Here is a 22,444-nt window from a genome sequence, read left to right on the forward strand (position 1 = left end):
CCACTCTTTCTCTTCCTCTCATCCAACTCTGAGCACGTATTTTCTCTCAGGTCAATCCCCTTATTGTTAAGTTACATAACAGCACTTAGTGAAGTAACAATCTAGCGGTGACGGTGCTAAGGGCCGCAGGATAACTGTACTTCCTCTCTGGCACTCCTCTGACTGAGAGCTGTGCTTAAAGTTGTTGTTGACATTTCAACCCGCTTAGTGGAGTTGAAATGTTTCTTTTTTTTTTGTTCTTTTGAAAATGGAGTGGATCTGTTTCTTACATGAGTCAAAATGTCTGGAATTAATTTATGGAAATGAAGTCATATTTACCACAGTTTGAGGTTTTTTGATGAAAAAATTGGAGCTCTCAAACTGCTGAGGAGGCCATTCCTGGAAGCCTGTGTGGTTTGCCATCCTGTCATTTGAGGCATGGGAATATAAATGTCATATTTGAAATGGTTTTTAAGGTGTAGATGATAGCAGCAGAGGTTTGGGGCTGCGTGTCTTTGGTAAAATTGATAAACTGAAAATAGTACACTTGGTCATTGGTTGGTTAATGGTTTACTGGTTTTAATATTCAGTAATGGCCAAAAGTTTTGACCCATCCCTCATTTGTTTATAGGCGTTGTTGTAATTTTTAAACTGGTCTTGAGCAATAGTTCTCCAGGCTTTCTGAGGGGCTTTCAACAGTTTTCTTTAAACACTGGTTTCTTTTTCACTCATTTTCAGCCAAATCCTTGCACCTGACCATTTCCAAAAGAATGCCTTTTGTTTGCTTGTTAAGCCACTTAAAAGTGATCATCCAGGCATAAAAAGCCATCTAATTCAAGGGATCAATCAGTATTCATGTCTGAATTGTGCCTTTAGTCACTTTGCTACTAGCAGATTGTCACAAAATCACGTCATTTATTTCCATTTTTTTTAGTTAAATATATGAAAAATGTCAAAGATAAAACAGGTTGATAGGACAAAAATCCAATTTTTGGGAACAACAACGTGATTCCCAAAAAACTGTTTGCCAAAAGCAGTAGCTGAAAGTCATGTCTTTAAGGGAAAAAAAAGCACATTTAGCAAAGACCAGACACAGGACTTCAGAGATGCATCTGGCCTTTCAGCTGATCCATCTGCCTCATCAGAAATGCTGTTAATGGAAGGGTGGATGTCAGGAAACCATTCTTAAAGATAGAAATAGGGAGAAAAGACTGATGTATGCCACATTACAGAAGAACTCGACTGAAAATCAGTGGCAACATGTCTTAAGCAGTGATGAATCCAAACTGAAAATGTTTGGCTCAAATTGTCATCAGTATATACGGAGAAGGTCAGGAGAGAGATGCAGTGGGTGTCAACAGCCATCTGTAAAATACAGAGCAGTCATGGTTTGGAGCTGCATTCCTGCCAGTGGTGTTGGGGATCTTGGTAAAATTGATGGTAGATCTTCAGATTTGAATCCAACATACAATATCACCTGGAGAGCATCTGATTGGCTACAGGTTCATTTTTCAGCATGGCAACAATTTAAAAAAATGCCAATGCAGCTATTTCTCATGTCTGAAACAAGAAAAATAAAGAAACAGGGGGAGGTTCAAGACTTCTGCACAGTATTCTATATAGACCTAAATTATATAGTATTCATATGTAAATAACCTTATGTATCACATCAAAAGAACCATATAAAAGCAATTTCTATTGATGTGGAATGTCTCACTGTTATACATGCATATAGCTGCCATGACAGCATCCACTGGTTAGCAAAGTGCTGAATCTTAGTTGTTTGAAACTGAGTAGCTTTGACTGAATCCACACATTTAGTGATTCATAAGTCATTAGCCAATGAGTATTTCCTTTCTGAGTCCAGAAATAACTTACAGCTGAACTTAATGTTTCAGTCAGTATGACTTAAAGTTGGTGGTTCGATCCCCATCTGCTCCAGTCTGTATGCCAAATATCCTTGGCCAAGATACTAACCCCATGTTGCTCTCCGATGCATCCATCAGCGTGTGAATGTTAGATAGAAAGCGCTTACATAAAGCATAGAAAATGTGCTTGTATGAGAAAAAATACATCCATATTTTGTGCTGTCTATGATTGCATAATATAAGAAAAACAAGTGTGAACCCTATAATTCTATCACCCTAATGCAGTTCGACAAAGTATAGTTTTAAATTAAAAATTAGAGTCTGATAGATGCCTTGGGTGGTTGATATTCACCTATTGCACATGTAGTGGTACAGGCATATATAAAGTGCGAGTACACACGTTTTTTAATCATGCATAATGCACAATGTTTACTTGGAGTCTTTTAAAAATTGTTCAGTATTGTATACGGTATACAATACTTGCAGCGCTGCAGCTCTTGTAGCACAGTCTGTTCTGCTTAACAGACATATGCAGAGTCTTCACTGTGAATTGCAAAGTAATTTGTGAAATGAATTCCTGAAAAGTTAATGAAATGTTAGCCTTTCCTTTTCAGAATAACTCCAGCATACAGTATGTATTTATATGTATGAATGTCAGCCAGTATACATAATTTTACTGCTCTTTGAATATCTGCATTAGCATCGGCCTGCGATATTCAGTATGCGTTATTAAAAATAAACGGAGAGCTCATTTGTTTCATCTTGTTTCGACACAAGCTTCTCTTTAAAAAGCTAGTTATACTAGATGTCACATCATTGTGATAGCATCATTTTCTTCCCATCATCACATTGTCTAAGCAACTCCGTTTAATTATACATCACTCCAAGTTGGTCTGTCTGCACCGGTCGCTGCATCATTACCGACATCTTCTTGTGTTACAGAGTTTGTCCACCAAGGCAGCCATCAGCAAAGTGAAGTTTGTATCAGGAGAGCTTATAATTAATGGCCAGATTCACTTGTGACCTATAGGGTTATGTCTTTTGCAGCACAGAATCAGAGATGCCCATGCATGTCTCCTCCGGTCTATTCATAGACGAGGCAGAGTGACTCCCCCGCCTCTGAGTGACTGTTTCCTGCTTTCACTCTTGCTCAATTACTTCTCCTCTGACTCCCACATGTGGGTCTCCAGCTCTTTGGCAGGGAGGCATATCTTGTGGAGGAGGCAAGCTGAAGCACAGCTGACTGGTGGGGCGAGCTGAACTGTGCTTGGGTTTAAAGAAAGACGCCAAACTGTGGCACCTCATCCGGTGTTGCTTTTAAATTCCCTTTCACTGCAGTGCACTACACCTCCCCTCGCTCCCTCCCAACAACTGGCCAAATTAAAATGCACCATCAATTCATCACTCAGCCACATTGTTTAGCCCACCCCGCGCCCCACAAAAACACACCGGTTATAATTGCATTTAGAGCAAATATCGATATATCATCATGTAAATGGTAACGCGAGAGCCATTCTGAAAGTGTAGCACTCTAGGATTAGGCCCAGAGGCAAAAAATGGAAAGAAACAGAGAGCGCAGAGTTATAAAAGTGCTGACAGACATACAGTTAAAATGTAGGAGGATAGTGTCACGCTGTACTCATCCTGTTAGATGATGTTTTTCTAGTACTTTCTCTCCCACCTACCCCCTTTTATGTCTTTATTCTGCTGATACAACCTCCTCCTGTCTGCTGACTAACTGACCCACATTCCTCTGTGTGCCCTCAGTGTGTGTGTGTGTCTGTGTGCCTTCCTGTACCATCCTCTCTATCTTTGCCTGCCTGGCAAAAAAAAAAAAACCTAAAAAAAAACTGTGCCGTGTCCCTCAGGCTTCAGCAGGAGCCAATTAGAAGAATGCTCTTTAGAGTAGCATCAGTCACTGAAGATAATGATTGCTAAAATGCCTCATTTATTTACTCACTCCCCGTTTTTCTGCTTGCTGCTGTGTTTTACTCAATTTGGAAAGCACGGGTTGCACAAGTGACATTTCTTAATTAATTTAAATAAAATGTGCTCTCTGGGACGAGGCTCCCTCTGGTGGAAAGACCAGCCTCTGCAAGGTAAATGAATAAACATAGTAAACGGAGCGATAATGAATTGCTTGATGACACTTCAGACAGTCCAGAAATCGTGATTGGAAGGTGTTAAGACTGTATTTAAAATCTATGGTAATCCCAAATAAAGGATTTGGCTAAAAGGCACCTAACTCTAAGCACTGGCTCTACATTTTATTGGCAGTTATATGCATGCACTGTGCTGCTTTGCATTGTTAAGTATTGTGTGCGAGGTGCTGCCTCCCAAGGGGACTGCTGATGCAAATGATCTTAACTCCAAGTATAGCTCATCACTTATCACGCTTACCCTGATATATGTGTGGTAGCTCACTAAAAATTTAAAAGTATAAATACTCTAAACAACCTCCCTCCATCTAGACATCCTTTCATTAATGATCTTTGTCACTGCTTTCTTGAATTTCAGGTGTAAAATATCAACTCTCTTAGCTTCTTTGGGATTTTAAGGACAAGAGGTAGGGTCAAAAATCAGGAGAGGAGAAGTCACTTCATCCACCAAGCTGTGACGAGATGGCTCTAATCGACAAGCATAAAGTGAAACGCCAGCGGCTGGACAGAATCTGTGAGGGTGAGTGTGGCGAACTTCTTCATTCTCTGTTTCTGTGTGTTTACATTTGAAATGCTGGCTATACATTCAAATATTGATTTTTATTTTGTTTTAGGTTGCAGGCGTTCTTTTGACTTTGAGTGGGCACATGTAACTTTTGAGTTTGTCTGAGTAATTCACTCTGAAGTTTCCACAAGTATTTAAGCTTTTTAGCCCGCTGCTACAAAATTCAGTGAAAAAGCCAGCGGGATCGTTTGCATAAGTGTGTTTGTGTGTGTCAAAAGGGAGCCTTGGGACCCGCCGAGGCTCCAAACTTCATCTTTGAAGGATGTCTAGCCCAGAAAAAAATGTGTGTGTGTGTGTGTTTGGGTTGATGGCTGAGGCTTGAGTTCGATGTTTCCACATTGCTGGAAGAATGAAGTAGGGAGACTGTAATAAAGCGAAGCACTCCTCAGAGCCCTGGGATTTGGTGGAGTTGGAGTTGATTTGTGTGTTTAAGATGGAGAGAAGCACAAAACAAGAAACTTTTCTTTTCTGCATTTTGTCTTTTGTTTTTTACCGAACAATCAACAGGCATCTGTCCAAACTCATCAGCTGCACCAACACTTTAGTGCCATACTCAGCACTTTGTCTTAGATCTACAAGCCATCGAGATAAATTTAGCACACAAAAAAAGTGTGTTTAAAAGCTAAATTACAAGCTCATTAATTCATGATTTATTTGAAAAAATGCGGGGATCTTACACCTCAACAACCTCGACAGTCAGATAAAACAAGCCTTGTGAATAATTTACAGGTTTATCGATTTATTGTTTAATCAAAGTAATTGATATTTATAATAATGATTAGCTGCACCTCTTTGCTGTTTATTTATTACCCCTGAGAATTCCTAGATGTTTACCAGTGGCGTTTAAAGTATGAATGCAAATGTCCAGCATAACATTAACATAACATAACATTCTTTAACCTGCCAGCTCCCTGGTATAATGCAGGGTGAGGAATATAGCCTCAAAATTATACCATGATATTTCAAGGAAATTTGCAATAGTGGCATCTCTGAACAACACTTTATCTGTGACTGCAGCTTGCAGGCAGCAGCATTTATTAGTGTGAACAAAGTGAAGGATATTTTCCATCCTTCTTTTCCAGTAAGCTTGTGTCGTTGATGACAAACTACCTCATTTGAAGTGTAAATCTGTTGTGGTTCTAGGAGCAGCAGCATTATAGACAAGGGTGATATAGCATAAGTTAAATGTAAGCAGACAAAGTAGCCTTGGCAGTTTTCCCTGGACATTTTCAGTAAAAGTATAAATAACTGCTTAACACTTTAACAATAACAATAACTAATGTTACTTGTAATTCTTGTAATTCTTCAAGAGATTGCACCATATTGTCACATAATAAAACTTAAAGTGGAAAATATTTTCTGCCTGGGATGTTGTGCCTTGGGTTGATCTTTTTAACAAGTTATTCTCTTCTTCTTCCTGCACATCATCACCTGCTAGTGTCTGCTAATATAGTGTTTTTGACTGAATCCTGAAACAGGATTATTTTTTTGTGTGCAAATTTTGCAAAGTATTGGTTGGCTTTGTTGGAGGTTAGATTCCTTTTTAGGGACTGAATCATCTATGGAGGCTGACTCGCTGCTCTCTCGCTCTCAGACATCTCTGGGCTTGTGTCATTGTGCATGTTTGGGAATGTAAATGCATGGTGTTGTTATATCATTGATATCGTGATGGGACACTTATCTATCCCATAAATGTTTTTTATGTCTGTATAGTGGTGGATGTTAAGATATGGCACATCCCCAGTACAGAGTCCAGGGGATGACTGGCTCTGTGTTAAAATAGCACAGGTGAAATCATAGTAAGCGAGTGGGCTGCATGTGTCATACAAGAGAGCAGACCCTCGGCTAAATCGAAGAGAGTGTTTCCAGTAGTGAGAACACGTCTGCCTCTCTGTACTACATGTGAAAAAGTGCAAATTTGACAATGTCCAGACCTGATTTTTCTAAACTCATCTGGAATTAATCTGAGAAAAAGAGCTGGACAGTCTGAATTGGACTGTCTATCAAATGAATGTAGTCTTGCAGTCAATGAAAATTGTCTTTATTAAAAGCTGCCAAAAAACTATAAGCAAATATTTTTTGCATGCAAAAAAAAAGAAAAGTAATTTTAGTAATTTGCATGATATTATGGTATTCTTGGACACCTTCAACGCGTCACATATAAACTTACTTTATTATTTCTAAGAAGAAAAAACCCACTAAGATTGGGAAACACTACTTAATAGATTTCTTAATGAATCCTTGATGCTCTCAGTTTCCACCCTCACAATGAGATCCACATGTGGCATCTCAAACCTCTCCAAACCACCAACCCTGCATGGAAACACATTTCCCCTCCTCTTTTTTTTTTTTAATGGAGAGTAATTACAGTGTGCTGTCTGTGGAGGCAATATCTTAAACAAATCCAAATCCAAATCCAGTTTATTTATATAGCACGTTTAAAAACAAAACGTTTGCCCAAAGTGCTGTACAGAAACACAGGGTAAAACACAAGATACAACCACTGACACTCACATAAAACATAATAAAACACATAAAAACCATATCAACTCAAGCCAGTCTGAAGGCTATCGAAAAAAGGTGTGTTTTCAAAAGCATTTTAAAAACAGGAAACGAAGATGCCTGTCTAATATTTAAAGGCAGCGTATTCCAAAGTTTTAGGGCCATAATTGAAAAGGCTCATTCTCCTCTACATTTGAGCCTTGATTTTGGGACAACCAACAGCAGCTGGTCAGCTGATCTGAGGGTCCGTGAAGGAATATAAGGCTGAAATAACTCGGAAAGGTATGGGGGAGCAAGACCATTAAGGCATTTATAAACCAGTGTTAGGACTTTGAAATTAATTCTGTGACGAACAGGAAGCCAATGAAGAGAAGACAGGATAGGTGTTACATGTTCATAGCTGTGGGTACCAGTTAAGAGGCGGGCAGCAGCATTTTGAATGAGCTGAAGACGAGCAAGAGATCGTTGGCTGACTCCAAAAAACAGTGCAATACAGTAGCCAAGCTGTGTTGAAATAAAGGCATGTATTACCTTCTCCATGTCACGTCTTGACAAAACTGGCTTCAGCTTAGCTATTTGCCTCAGCTGGAAAAAGCTTTTTTGCAACACCGAACTAATATGTTTGTCCAATTTAAAATCTGAGTCCATAATGACTCCCAAGTTTGTCACATGCTGCTTGATATAAGACCCTAGCCAACTACAATTTACAAGCGGGCTGCATGAAATATTATTAGGTCTAAATACAATCACCTCTGTTTTACTCTCATTGAAACTCAAAAAGTTCCGAGCCATCCAAGCTTTGATATCTTCAAGGCAGTTCAAAAGGATTTGGATGGAGCCTGGGCCATTTGGTGCTAAAGGCAAATAAATTTGGCAGTCGTCTGCGTAGCAGTGATAGGATATTTCGTGTTTTATAAAAATAGACCCCAAACGGAGCAGGTATAATGAAAAAGAAGAGGGCCAAGGATTGAGCCCTGGGGCACCCCACAAGGAAGGGGGGCTGAGGTGGACTCAAAATTTTCAACTTTTAACACTAAACGTTCTGCCACTCAAATATGAGCGAAGCCAATCCAGTGCTGCAGCTTTAATGCCAACCAGGTGTTCCAAACGAGAGATAAGAATATTGTGGTCAACAGTGTCAAACGCTGCAGTAAGATCTAAAAGCACAAGGATCACGGAACTTCCACAATCAGTAGCTGAAAAGATATCGTTAAAAACACGTAAAAGTGCTGTTTCAGTGGAGTGTAGATGCTTAAAACCAGACTGAAAAACCTCTATGATGCCATTAGCATCAAGAAACGTATTCAGTTGGGTAAAAAATATTTTTTCCAATAACTTTGAAAGGAATGGAAGTCTTGAAATAGGTCTAAAATTTGAGCAAACTAAAGGGTCAAGGCCATTTTTTTTTTAAATAAAGGGCTAACAATTGCATGTTTAAAACCATCAGGAACCACACTGGAAGTAATACTGGTATTTATAATAGCAAGGACTGAGGTTCCAATTGAAGGGAAAACCTCTTTAAAGAGCCATGCAGGGATCACATCCACGGGAGAACCAGAAGGTTTAATTTGACTAACCATCTCGTTAAGAAGTGTAATTGAGATGGGTTCAAACTGGTATAAGGCAGCTTAACAGGGACTAAACGTGGATGGGTCATATGTAGGAGGTACTATTGCTGACCTGATGGACTCAACCTTGTTTACAAAAAAAGAAAGAAACTGATTACATCTATTAGCAGAGCCTTCCAGGATGGCAGACTGGGGCACATTTAAAATAGAACTGATGGTCTTATAAAGTGCACGGGGATTATGACAATTTAATGCAATGACCTGAGAAAAATGGCTGTTTTTCTCATTTTTCACTGTATTTTGATAGCATTTCCAACAGTCCTTTAACATTTCAAAAGAAACCTGCAATTTGTCCTTCTTCCACTTTCGCTCTGCTCTCCTGCATTGACGTCTGACCGCTCAGGTGGCTTCATTTAACCAGGGCTGGGGAATACATTCAGGGCGCCTGGTTTTTAATGGGGCCATAATGTTTAGGGTCTCAATACAGGTTCCAGACTAAGTCCTAAACTAATTTCAGGGTCAATAAAAGCATTTTTTTCTATAAAAGTTGAGGAGAAGAGAGCAGCAGTGGAAGAATTAAATATTCGACAGCACCTGGGTGGAGCACGAGCTTTAAACTCATGCGCAAGAGAAATGTCAAATAAAACAGGTTTGTGATCAGAAAACACGGAATCTCCAATTTCCAAATTAAAAACAGATAAACCGCATGATAACACCAGGTCAAGAGTGTGCCCCTGCTGGTGTGTGGGGCACCACCACACACCCCCATCGCCCGATTGAGGCCGGGGAGCAATCTGACCGAACCTACTCCCCCCTGCGAACTGGGGCGAGAATCGGCCCAAAACATTGGCGCCCCCAGCCCCTGGCCAGGCGACGGCGAAGCTGGTCCGGAGGTCGCCCGCGTAGCAAGCGGACACGGCCCCACAGGCATGGCCGTGAGCTCCTGCTCACAGGCGGCTGGGCAGACGTCAGGTGCGCAGAATCGACTGGTGGCAGCAAGGCTGGACTGGCCAGCCCGCCGACCCCCGGCTTAGCGGGGCTGTCCCGCTCCTCTGTCTCCAGCTCCGGCTGCGCAGGCTGCCCTGGACCAGGGACCTCCGTCTCCTTGCACAGCTGCTCCACCACCGCCTCCGCCGCTCCCGTTTGGAGCAGCTCCCCGCGCTGCGCCTCCGCCTCCAGCAGGTACAGCCCCTCTTGGTCCTCGTCCACCTCTGCGTGGAGCGGCTCCTCTTCCTCCGGCCGGCACAGACCCTCGCGCGCCTCGTCCGCTGCCTCCGGTTGGAGTGCCGCTCCCGGCTGAAGCAGCACTTCCCGCAGCAGATCCTCTACCTCCGGCAGGTGTAGACCCTCGCGTGCCTCGTCCGCCGCCTCCGACTGGAGCGGCTCCTCCACCGCTTCCGGCAGAAACAGCCCTTCACCCGGCTGCTCTTCCTGCTCCGGCCGGAGCGGACCGTTGCTCCTCTCGTCTACCACCTCCAGTTGCTGAAGTGCCTTACGCGGCTCCTCCACTGCTTCACCACCGTCGGAACACCCCTGTGGGGGGTGGTGCCCAGGCCCAGAGCAGCACCGCCAGATCCCCAATCCTTTTCAGGTGGCGCTCGGTCTGGTCCCGCAGCTCTTCCTGCTGGCAACACACCTCCGCCGCCTGCTCCCGCTGGATAGCCGCTGTCTCAGCCATCATCTGGGACAGCTCCTCCCTTCCCTGGCTCTGTTGTGGGCCCGTCGTGCCGCCTCCTGGGTTTCGGCACCAATGTGGCGAGAATAAGGCACGGCGGGACCACGGAGTATCATTTAGAGCCATCTTTATTCACATCTCACCACAACACAACCCCAACCCCTGAGTTCCCATGTTTTAACACAGCGGGCGTGATTGCGGATGCCGTGCAGGTGCGTCCGCACGGCACCGCAGACCACGCCCCACCACAGTCATTTAAAAAGTCTTTGTTAAACTTTGGTGGTCGGTAGATTACCGCACACACAACCGGTTGAAAACATCCCAGTTCAAACATCAAAAGTTAAAAACTGGAGGGGGGAACCAGTACATGGAGTTGCTTGCAATTAAAGTTATTTTTAAAAACTGTCAATATTCCTCCTCCTCTACCTGATATCCTTGGAGCATTTAAAAATGAGCAGTCGGAGGGCAATATTTCAGAAATGAAGCTAGACTCACCAATTTTCATCCATGTCTCAGTCACAAAAAGGAGATCCAATCCATTTGAAGAAAAGAAATCGTTTATGACAAATGTTTTACTTGCTATGGACCGGGCATTTATTAAAGCCATCCTCGTTGGAGCTGCAGTCTGGGTAGAAGTTGTGTATGAAGCCCAAGTTAATGGGAGCAAATTCACAAAGTTTATTCCACGACGCCCAAGACGTGAAAAACACCAGCGAGCAAGCTCACGTCCACTCAAGCCTACGACAGGAACCAGACAAGGAGCAACATGATCCAGGAGACGCCTTGGGATGCGATGGAACAGACTATAATCCACTGGAGCAGCCGCTAGAGAAAAAGTAAGGCAAGCTTTAAGCTTCACTAGCCGACCGGCACGTTTACCGCGGCATCTGCGACGATGCGTTGAAGCAGGAAGCGTTCCGCATAGCAGGTAAGCAGGAACATCAGCCAGGGATGGGGGATACCCTGTTGTTTGTCCTTGCTGATTTGTCAGAAAATATTGAAGATCCAAAAGTTTTTGGCGTTCATATACCAGTCGCGAATTGATTTGGGTGGCACAAATTGTAAAAAACAAAACAAACAAACACAAAATTGACAGAGACAGACGGTAAGCCGCACACACCGGCACCATCTTTGTTCAATATATAACAGTGTTGTGTGAGCTGCCTTGTTTGTTCCACAGTGTCAGCAGTGTCCATATCTGCACTACTTATCAACAATGAAGTCACTGCCAAAGATGAAGGGGGACTTTTTTTTTTTTCTACTGCAGTTAGTCATCACAGCTGCTCTTAAAAAAATCGGTAGAAGAGGGTGATTCACATCAGGGAAGTTAAAAGATCAGAGGGTGGTGAATCACGCTGCTTTCACGGTAGCATTAAATCTACTGAACCATATAAAAAGAGTATTTTAAAACCAGAGGCATGGGGTGTTCTACACCATAATGTCAAAGCCACCCACTATTATCTATAAACAGAGTGGTGGGACTGAGGCGTGAAATAGAAATCAAAGTTCATATCATGTGTATTGACAAAAATAAGAACGTTATGGAGTGATTGTGATTGTGTTGTTGTCGTGGGCTGCACTTGGCGAGACGGCAAGAGGAGCTTCTGTAATCTCCATTTATCTTCTGAGGATAACTGTGTCAATCCAATACTTGTTTCACAGCAGAGCGCATTGATTACATCTTTACTCATTGTGATGAGTGGCTAACTGAGCTGCGCCTGCGGCCTAAATCGAATTCGAAACGGCTGATCAAGTGTGGCTGTTTACTCCCATCAAAGGTAGTCACGGTGCTGGAATGTAGAATTTACTGGAACGGTGAGTGTTTTTCTGTTGAAGATATCCGATGTGATTCACCGTCCAAAGATATTCGCATCGCAGTATAGAACAAATACTCGGATTTGAGATTTTGAAAACAGATGCTGTTTGGCTTTTTGCCTGATGAAGCACTTCTGACGGTTAATCAATAATCAGTTTGGGCTTTCCCGCAAGAAGTTGTCTTAGGAAAGTTGGTAAACTTCCCAGAACTGGAAACAATGTTGTCATTTGTTCAGTTGTATCAGTGGACAAAAGGCACTCATTAGATGCATGAAACAGCACCACTGCCCTTTTCCCTAATGCTTCAATTTATTAAGATTTAGAGCTTAAATGACCAGGTGTTTGGGGCAGCACAGTGGTGTGGTGGTTAGCACTGTCACCTCACAGCAGATTTGTATACACCAGTCTGCTGGGGCCTTTTGTGCCTACTTAGATTCCCTCTGGGTACTCCAGCTTTCTCCCCAGCAGCGACATGCATGTTAGGTTAATTGGTGATTCTGCATTGGCTCTAGGTGTGAATGTGAGCATAAATGGTTGTCGCTCTGTGCTAGCACTATGATAGGCCCTGGCTGTTGCCTTATTATAGCTGGGATAAGCTCCAGCAGACCCGTGACCCTGATTTGGATAATCAGAAAAAGACCCGTGTTGATGCAGTAATCAAAAGACTGCACATTGAACAATGCTGAAATTCATGACTTTTAGTGACATGACAGATTAAAATAAGTCACCAATTCCTCAGGAAGTCTTGTCAAGCATATTTTACGATGTCTTTATTTATTTTATTTTATTTTTTATGAGACTGTCTCATTGGTTCTCTTCTTTTGTGTGTCTTCTGTCCTGTCTTCTTCCCCCTACCCCAGCTCTTTGGTGCAGATGCCTGGTCCCACAGGAGGTTTCTTCCTGTTAAAACAGAGTTTTTCTTTCCCATTGTCACCAGGGGCTTACTCACAGGGGGCTTTCTGATTGTTGGGCTTTTCTCTGTATTACTGTAGGGTCTTTGCCTTTCAATCAAAAGCGCCCTAAGGTGACAGTTGTTGTGATTTTGCACCATATATTAACTGTGACAGCGGTGATCAATAATCTCTTGCAGTCGATTGTGCTCTTGTTTTGAAAGTTCAACCACAGCACTTTCTGTATCCTATTTCTCTACTGGGAAGCTCTTCAGGCTATTATTGTGAGACTCATCTTGCAGTCCGACAAACTTCACGACCCGTTTCAGACTGCAGGTGACGGTACTCTTTGATTTGCTCTCTTTTCTGGGAGCTGGAGGGTCACTCCAACCAGGACGTGCAGCTGGTTGAGAACTGGTTCTTGTGCTGCTACAGTGTTATCCTACTGATGCTGCAGAGCAGCAGAAGGAGTACCCTCACAAACTTCATTTTAATGAGGTGCACTTTGAGTCAGTTCAATTGATGAGAAACATACATTTAGTATGATTTATGCATGTATTAAAAAACAAATCATGGGTAGCACAGGCCTCCTGCTGAAGCGACAGCTTTCATTGACTTAGGCCACTGGGGACTGGACTGAGATAGTGTGAGGGCCGGTTCCAGCCCCCGAGGCTTGTACTGTACTGTATCCCCCCTTGTAATGAATCTGTAGTTGTTAGGAGTTAAACAACAACAGAATCAAATTAATTTGTTTCACATGTATGACAATACTTTTAAAAACTGCACCAACCAACTACTGACTAATCAGCTAATTGTGTCGACATAGAGGGAGTTTATTAAACTTATTAATCCATCATGAAAGTGAGTCCTAATTGATTACAGAGATGTTTCTGCTTGTTATTCTTTTGTTTAGTTTTGATATCAGCTTCTAAAATGTATATAGTGCAAATGTTCCTCCTCTTTGTGGGTTTGATAAAGTGCCAAGAAGAGTGTAACTGCAATAAGGGAACTATGGCAAACATCTGTTGTGAGCATCAGTTCCCATACTCTGTCATTCCCCCTCCTTTTTCTAACTCTCTCCTCTCTCTGTCTCCTTCTGTCTGCTCCATCTGTGTACCCAGCATGCATTGGCTTGGGCAGCAATGCAAGTTGTTGCCATTGCTATTTAGCCAGAGCTAACTGACTGATCCAGGCAGAGACGGGGTGTGAATGGCGCTGCGATGTGAACTAGGTCGCAGCGACAGCATGTTCCTGAATGTTGATTTACAAGTTGAGAATCTGTGCTTGGACGCAAACACCACAAGGTGGGGTAGTGGAATTTGTCATGGCGACTCCAAGTGCTTTAGCTGGCAGTTAAATAAATATGTTAATGCCTGATAATGCATCTTGTTTTGTCATGTGTACAACGGGGAGAAATGTTTTAACAGAGAGTAGTAAATAATGTGGCCAGTCAAGCCGCTACACTGTAAAATTTTGCCCGTGAATTATTCATCTCCTCGCATTTAACGGACCTGCACGCTTTTTCATTATAACCAAACGCTTCAAATTAAACAGAGAGGACAAGCAGGGACGTAGTGGGGAAAAAAAAGGGTGGAGTTGTCCTGATGTCATCCCCCCCCCCCCCCCCCCCCCCCCCCCCCACACACACACACACACACACACACACACACCCCAGAGGGGGAGGGGGTGAGGTGCATGGGGCCTCTGTATCCTGAGCTTTTTAGCACACTCGGGGCTCTGCTACATATACCTTTTTGCTTTTAACCCTCCCTTGCCCCCCATTATCCACCCTACTCTCTCCATACTCTGGCATCCAGCTCTTGTGTGAAGTCATCGGAGTGGTGTCTGGGTCAGAGCTCCCCCGCCACCATCCCACCACCCTGCCTTCGGGCTTGTTCCAGGCTCCTCACCAAAATCCACGACCCCTTTATAGGCTTTATGGAGAGCAAAGGAGGGGTAGGGAGAACTGAGCGAGGGGAGCAGAAAAGCAAAGATACAAAAGTGTTATATTTGGAGGGGAAAACACTGTCATGTGTGATTTTGTTGTTATTGTCATTAGCATGTGACTTTGCTTGTTTGTTTTCTTACGTCTAGTGCCTCTATTTGGCTTTGTTTATGCTGGCATACAGCACTTTTGTTAAAAGTTGGAAATGGGCTCCTGGAAAAAATCAAATGCACTCCTCAGCTACGACAGGCAGGATTTAATGACTTGTGGCTTCCTTGGATCAGGCTAGGGACTGGATGAAGGATGGGCTGGAGAGGTGGGATGATGGGATGCACGCAATGGAGATGGATTATGTGTAGAGGGATCACAGTGTAACATAGCTGACATAGAGGAAATTCTGGAGAATTTGCGGGCTTCTGCTGCTGTGTGTGTGTATGTAGCAGCAAAAATGGAGAAAATTGTGTCACTTATGAATTTTTCCCTGTGTATGATTGTCATTTAGATAAGTACCAGCTTCATTGTCATCTACCTCCATTTTACTGTCCATGGAGTTGCCTTTAGAGACAAATAATCCCACTGGAATCACATATAAGCCAGTCATGTACATAATGTCTGTTAAGGCTGCATTGCAATTCATCTGACAGCATTATTCTTTGCAGCAGTGTTGGCATTGTAATCCCATTTCCAGTTAGTGCCTCCTGCCTCGCGCTCATGCATAAGTCAATGTGTGTTTAACATTCGAATCATGCCTTTGGTACGTGGCGTGTCACACTCTAGGAGACAGTTGTTTTTTATTCCTGTTATATTCACTTTGAGTTAGCGTGTGATTCCTATTCATGTATGCACGCCAGACCAAGGCCAAGGCTTTAGCAGCGGTCTGCGCGTGTGAATGAAAAGGAGCATTAATGAAGCACCGTGGCCGCTGCTGTCTGTGCTGCATGTCAGAAGAAGAGCAGAACAGGGTCAAAAAGCTGAGTGGGGATATGGGATTGCTCAAGCCAAATATCTGTGTGTGTGTGTGTGTGTGTGTGTGTGTGTGTGTGTGTGTGTGTGGAGAGACCTCAGATTTCTAAATCTGCTTGTTGCATGTAAACCTTCTGATTTGACATTTGGTAAAGCATGCAAACATTTTGCATGATAAGACCATGTGGACACATAAAGTGACCCACGTCTGGTTGTCCCGCTGGCTTAGCTGCAATGTTTGAGAGGGCTGAGTGACAGAGAGTTGAAGCATGTTTATTAAACAATGGCGTTCGTATTGTGCAATGGATTAGCCATAGGTCTAGCAATTGCACACCATTCATGTAAATTGCTTCTTAATGCGTTTCTCTTTAATACTGAGAAAAGTGCACTCTTCTGATTCTTAAAAAGTAAAACCAGAGAAAACATAGAGAAGTATTTTCTGTAATCTATTAATGCCATAACTGCATTTTCACTCGAGGTTCATTTACTTGAGGCTTCTATATGTTTTAGAGCTTTTGAATTTTTAACCAGTCAAATCTTATTCAGTCTAGGGTCTCTATAAGCTTCTGCTGGGGTGGTATTATATTTGTTCTAAAAATCCTCGGCTTAATTCCTAAATCCTGCTGTTACGGGAAATCTGGCGTTGTGTGCACAGTCGGGGAAGTATGGCAAATGTTGGAACATTAAAATTTGACAGTCAGACATTGTTTAGTTTGAAGCAAACAGAACGCCGTGATTTGCTTTCCTGTTAGGATTAGATCCGCAAACCCTGAGCACACACCTCTGCTCCCGTCTCTCTATTTGAAGTTGACTTTATGGGCATGAGTGATCTGCTCTGCTGTACTGAGTCGCTCGAGAACCAGGGCAGAAAAAGTAATGAGAGGAGCGGATGAGGTTAGGGAAGGAAGTCGGTCTTTACTACCCTGCTGCCCTTGACACAAATGTGGATATATTAATGAATATACTGACAGAGAGCTAGCGATATTTCTTTTTCCAGCTCTAAGCAGCATTATTCAGTTCTCAATAAAGACTGTCAGCCTTGCGATGATGGTTGTAGGCAAGCGTCTCAATTAGGAATGATATGTGTGAAGTCTGACTTTTGGAAATGAATAATCATTTTGGATTATGACAGCATGGAAAGTTGCTTCTGTGTTGTCCAAGTTTAACATTAAACACAGAAAATACTGCGTGTCTTCAGGTGGTGAATGACATCCGTAGATTAAATGAATGTAACCCCATTGGTTAATAAATTCAAAATGGGATTCAAAAGTGACCCCCCCCCCCCCATTCCTCTGCTTTGATTTAATAATTCATCTTTACAGTCTGTTTTAGATCTTTGTGATGGTTCACTCGTGCCTCCTCTCCTTCCCTTTTAATTTCCTTTCTCACATGAAGCAGGCTAGCAGTTCAGAAAAGCTCTCAGAAAACAGCCAAAAAGTCTCCCTCTTTGGTCTCTTCCTCCTTTTAATTACACAACTCCGATTAAGCAAAATATTAGTGCCAATGAGTATTCAGGAGTTTTCCATTAACACCGATATTAACCAAGGCTTTGGTCTTATATATTACCACACCCTCGCTGTCTCTGAGAGGGAATTTCAGATGGACACTTCCTCATCTTACATGTGTTTTCATGCATTAATAAACAAGATCCAGATCGGGATCGGGTTTCAGCCACAACGGCATGAAGTAAGACCTGCAGAAAGCTGGGTAAGTACACATTTAGAGCCACGCAATGAAAATCACCTTTTTTAATTGAAATGATAAATGTATCCAGTTAATTACAACTTAATGAATGTCTCTTGGATGATACATAGCACAGTTTGTTTTCTTTTCATACGCCTCCTTGTTTGAACAAATTGAAATGAGATTGGGTTTTGGTGCTCTTGCTCAGCGAAGGTTGTAGGTGCATTGGGATTAACTGCTGTTACAAAAAGATCCCTCCCTCCCCCTTCACACACATATGTGCACACACTCGTATCCCCCTCCCCGGTGTTTTAGTTTTCTCTGCAAAGGGGCAAATCCAGATTACAGAGCCTCCCTAAGTGAAGGAGATCAGAGGAGATTTGTGAAAGAGGGGGAAGGTGCTGTATTTTACTGACAGTAAGATGCATATAGATAGAACTGTAATATAAATGGCCAGATTAAATTATACTGAGGGTCTGTACAAAGTGACGCATTTCACTCATTCATTTTGAGGCCAGATGTTGCGTGTGGATTTCATCATGCATTCTGCAATCACAATTTTCATTGTCCTGCATTTTACGTACAGACAGCAGGTCTGACTGATCCCAAATCAAAGAGAGTGAGGCACTGTCAGTAAGCACCACAGAGCCATCAAGGACATTTCACAGAGAGTTGGGCAGCAGTTGCGTGGTGGCTCTGCTGCAAGCATGGGGCCTGGAGGATTAGTGTCCAATCAGAGTGGATTTGATGTTTACTGACAGCACATGGGACTTAGCTGGGAGACCTGTATTTCATTTGTTTTCAATGAAGCTGTACGTCTTGCCTGGCCTCCCCTCCCCTCGCCATCACTCGGCCAAACTACGTTCTGAGACCTGTTGACGGCAGCGCATCAGCAGCAGCTTCAGGTAGGTGTCTCTGAAAGAGCGGGTAAGGGATTTGGGAATGGAATCAAAATCACTGGCATTACCATGATCACGATACTCATCACCATCACCAGATACGCTCGTATCTGGTTCACATGACGTCACAGTTGGATGTGGAATTAAACAGGCTTTATTTAGGTGTAATCCCTCATAGCAATCGGCAGAGCAAGTAAAATGTCCCGGAGAAGGGACAGCTAAACCCTATTGGATTAGTACAAGCCCCTGCCCATCCCAACCTATAACCCAACCTATCCACTTCTTCCCCCCCCCCCTTTTTTTTTTTTTTTGGATGAATGTTTGCTGGCTAGCTCAAGCATGCACTCTGTTTCTGTGTCTTCTACCTCTGCAGTGTTTGTGTGGTTTGGTGTGATGTGGATATGTTTGTGTGTGGTGTCCTCTTTCCTCATGCGCAACAAGCCAGCATGGCCAGAGATTAATTATTCAAGGGCTGCCAGCAAAGGGGGAAGTCACCTGATAGCACGGACTTACAATATTACAAACAGATATCAGGTGAAACGCTAGACTTTGCTTCATCTTCATCCTTTCTCACTCCGTTCTATTTTTTTGTTGCTGCTGTACATGAAGACCTGAAAGAGAACTTTCTCTCTCTCACACACACTGCCTGTTGGGAGCTCTTTATTTTTTCTATTTCTGTGTTTTTTTTCTTTCCTCTGTTAACAGATTTTCAGCTTTTTTCTTTTTCGCCAATGCTTGTCCCTAACAAAGTGAGCCTCGGACGCTCCCACAGTTGGGACACGTTAGGGGGGAATGAGGGTCAGTGGGAAAGACCTGACAGCGTGTACGAACAGCAGGCAAGAGTAACAGGCCGGCGGAGCTCTTTGTCATACGGAGAGGGAGGAGGGTGGTATGAGCCACCACCTGGGGTGCGTCTTCCTGACCTCGATTTGAAACGCGACCCGTATTCCTACCAAGATTCCCTTTACGGACAGGTTTACGCCGAGAGACACGACCCACGGGGGCTTAGGAAGGGCTCTGTGCCAGATCTAAACCACTACGAACGAGTGCCCATGGCTCATCGAGGATCCATTCCACACCAGGACTACTACTCCCATGACCCAGCCATGACTCCTCGGCCACCGGAGGCCTTTTACCGATCTGAGCATCAGCCTCCGCTGCCTCATCCTCTCAGCAGGTCGGGCTCACATTTAGGAATGACACCTGGGGCTCGTACTGCGTGGGATCAAGGTCAGGTAGTGCGGGCTGGATCTCAAGGGCCCCCATCACCTTTACCTCCTCCCCCTCCTCCAAGCACTCATGAATTGAATAGGGCATATAGGGAACCTGGTGCTATAACTTCTGCTAAGATATCCCCTCGAGACCCTCCTCCTGCTCACTATGGTATGGAGCAGCCGTCTCCTCGGTATGCCAGTGAGCCTCCGCCTCTGACAGGTCAGTCCGTTTATACTGATGCTAATGGCCGCCCTCTGGATCCGCAGCAGCAGGCTGCCACCTGTCTAGTGGTAGATCCAGCCAGTCAAAGCATGATTATGAGGCAAGAGACAGCCTCACCGTTAACCATCCAGCAACAGCATCAATTACAGCATCAGCAACAAATACAGCAGCAACAGTTACAACAGCAGCAACAAATACAACAGCAACAGTTACAACAGCATCAACAAATACAACAGCAGCAGTTCCAACAGCAACAACTTCAGCAGCAGCAGTTACAGCAGCAACAACTACAACAGCAACAAATACAACAACAGCAAATTCAGCAACAGCATCTTCAGCAAGAACAGTTGCAGCAACACCATCTGCAACAGCAACAACCTCAACCTCTGCCACCTCCGCCTACCATGCCGGTCACTGACCCTAACCTTTCTATGGCTGCACCACTTCCTGCTCCACCTACTCCAGTCCATACTGCAGCAATTGCCCCTGCTGCACCTCCACCTCTGCAAGTGGTTCCAACTCCAGCCCCTCCTCCCCCAGCTACTCCACTCCCTGCCCCTCTTCCCGCTCCTCCACCAACCGCCCCACAGACTCCTTTGCCTGTGGATCCCAAGAAGTCGGTCGATCCAGAGTTTCTTTCTCTGTTGCGAAACGAGGGCCTCTCAGAGAGCACCATCTCCTCACTTATCCAGCAGGGGTTTGACTCCACTAGCATGCTGGCTGTCATGGAGGAGAACGATGTCCGCACAGTTGCCCCAAACCTCGGTCAGGCTCGTGTGCTGTCTCGCCTGGTCCACCATTACAAGCGCCCAATAGAAGCTACACCAGCCCCCTCCCAACCTCAAACGCCCATGCGAGGTCGCTCTAATAGCTTTAGCCATCGTGCAGACATCTATCATCCACACCACCACCATCATCATCCACCACATACCCCACAACCTTTAGCAGTAGATCCCCAACTAATGCCCCCACCAACACCTGGGGCCATGCAAACTATCTCTCCGCGGATGGGAGAAGTAATCGGTAGAAGGCCCAGCAGTGCTCCCTCGCAGCAGTTACTGGAGGCCTCTGGAGGATACCCGGGCCAACCCCCTCGTTCACCAGGGCCATACGCTGGAGCCCTCATGCCTGTCCAGTCAAGACCCATGTCAGCCTACTCTTCTGGGATGCCAGGGGTGCCTATGCCAGGTATGCAGATAATGCCTCACCAGATGACTGGGTCAATGCCTGCCATTGCGGGGTCCATTCACTCGATGCCAGGTATGCCACAGCAGATGCCTATATCCATGCCTGCTTTACCACAGCCACCGCAACAGGTACCAAAAGCATACTCTACCAACTACACAGTGCCCATAGAGCTGATGAAGAGGGACAGGAACTTAGTGCCATTGTCACCCATGCACAGCCCTCACCCTAGTCCTCAGCTGATCCGAAAGGGTGGGGGACCAGGATCAGAAAATGCTCTCGTTCCCGTGGGAGCACCCGTTCAAGGCCAAGGTGCCCTGGCTGCTAACCAGAAGCTAAGTCGACGCACGGGTCCACCAGTCATCGTGTCGACTATGGCATCTCCAGATACAAGTAAATCCTATTTTTTTTTCTCCTTTTAGATTTATCTGGTATTTGTCTGTTTTCATGATAGATGTGCTCTTGGCTGTTTCACATGTTTTCAATAGATAAGGCTGTTTACTTGTGACAGAGCTCTTCATTTTGTGTGTGATTTATGTAAGATACCAGTTCCCATTCCTCTCATTGCTTTCAGGAGCAGCACAAAGCAGTGCTGCTGCTTTGTTAGAAATCATATCAACTTATAAATATTACTTTGACATTTCTAAGAGCCATTCAGCAGTTGTTTCTTTAAAAAAATAAATAAAAGGAGAAGACACTGTAAATCTATTTTCATCCTTCGTCGTGATGAATCATGTGTAAGTGAATACCAGATAAGCCTTTGCTTTATACCAGCATACTTTGCTTTATACCAGCATTCAGACTAGGGGTATGTGAAATCTATTTAGCTCAGCATGGATACTGGTATGCTATGCATGATTCTTGACCTTAAAAAAAATCCAAACACAGTTTGAATGTTAATGGAAGACTTTTTGAATCGTTTTATCTTTCTGGTCTGTGCTGTCATTTGTTTCCTCTCCTGTCTTGGCACTAATTACATCAACAGTAGATAAATGATGTGTCTTTTCTTGCTGCCCTTGTCTATTTTTTATAAAGCTGCTGTCCAGATTTTGAATTATTACCATAAAAGGATAACTTTTTGCTTTAAGCATTCTTGTAATCTACCCCACGTCCTAAGCCGATACTTACATCTCACTTTCTCGTCTGCTTATCTCTGCGAGAGCCTGATTTGTCAGAATTCCTGTTACTTTCTCTGAAGACCTTTTGTCATTTCAATAATCTCATGCAGTTCCTTTGTCAGAATGAGATATCGCCCATTAAATACAACACGAATGGCATTGACGAGGCACAATATAGAGGATTTGGGAGGAA

The 22,444-nt window shown here is 43.8% G+C and overlaps 1 protein-coding gene across 4 annotated transcripts in view; it reads left to right on the forward strand.

Annotated features, from left to right (window-relative positions):
• ctbp2a (C-terminal binding protein 2a) overlaps positions 1-22,444 on the forward strand; it is a 79,541-nt gene that overhangs the window by 18,992 nt on the left and 38,105 nt on the right. For 2 of the 4 annotated variants that reach the window (XM_040001354.1, XM_040001356.1), the window contains exon 1: positions 14,671-21,526. In XM_040001354.1, coding sequence (XP_039857288.1) covers positions 19,243-21,526 — 2,284 coding nt within the window. In that variant the 5' untranslated portion in view covers positions 14,671-19,242. Of the gene's footprint in view, positions 1-4,364; positions 4,527-14,670; positions 21,527-22,444 lie in introns of those variants that run through there. The other 2 variants (XM_040001357.1, XM_040001355.1) reach the window with 2 other exon arrangements.

This window comes from Simochromis diagramma, unplaced genomic scaffold (genome assembly GCF_900408965.1).
Source record: "Simochromis diagramma unplaced genomic scaffold, fSimDia1.1 OVJJ01000421.1, whole genome shotgun sequence".
In the NCBI taxonomy this organism is placed as follows: Eukaryota; Metazoa; Chordata; class Actinopteri; order Cichliformes; family Cichlidae; genus Simochromis; species Simochromis diagramma.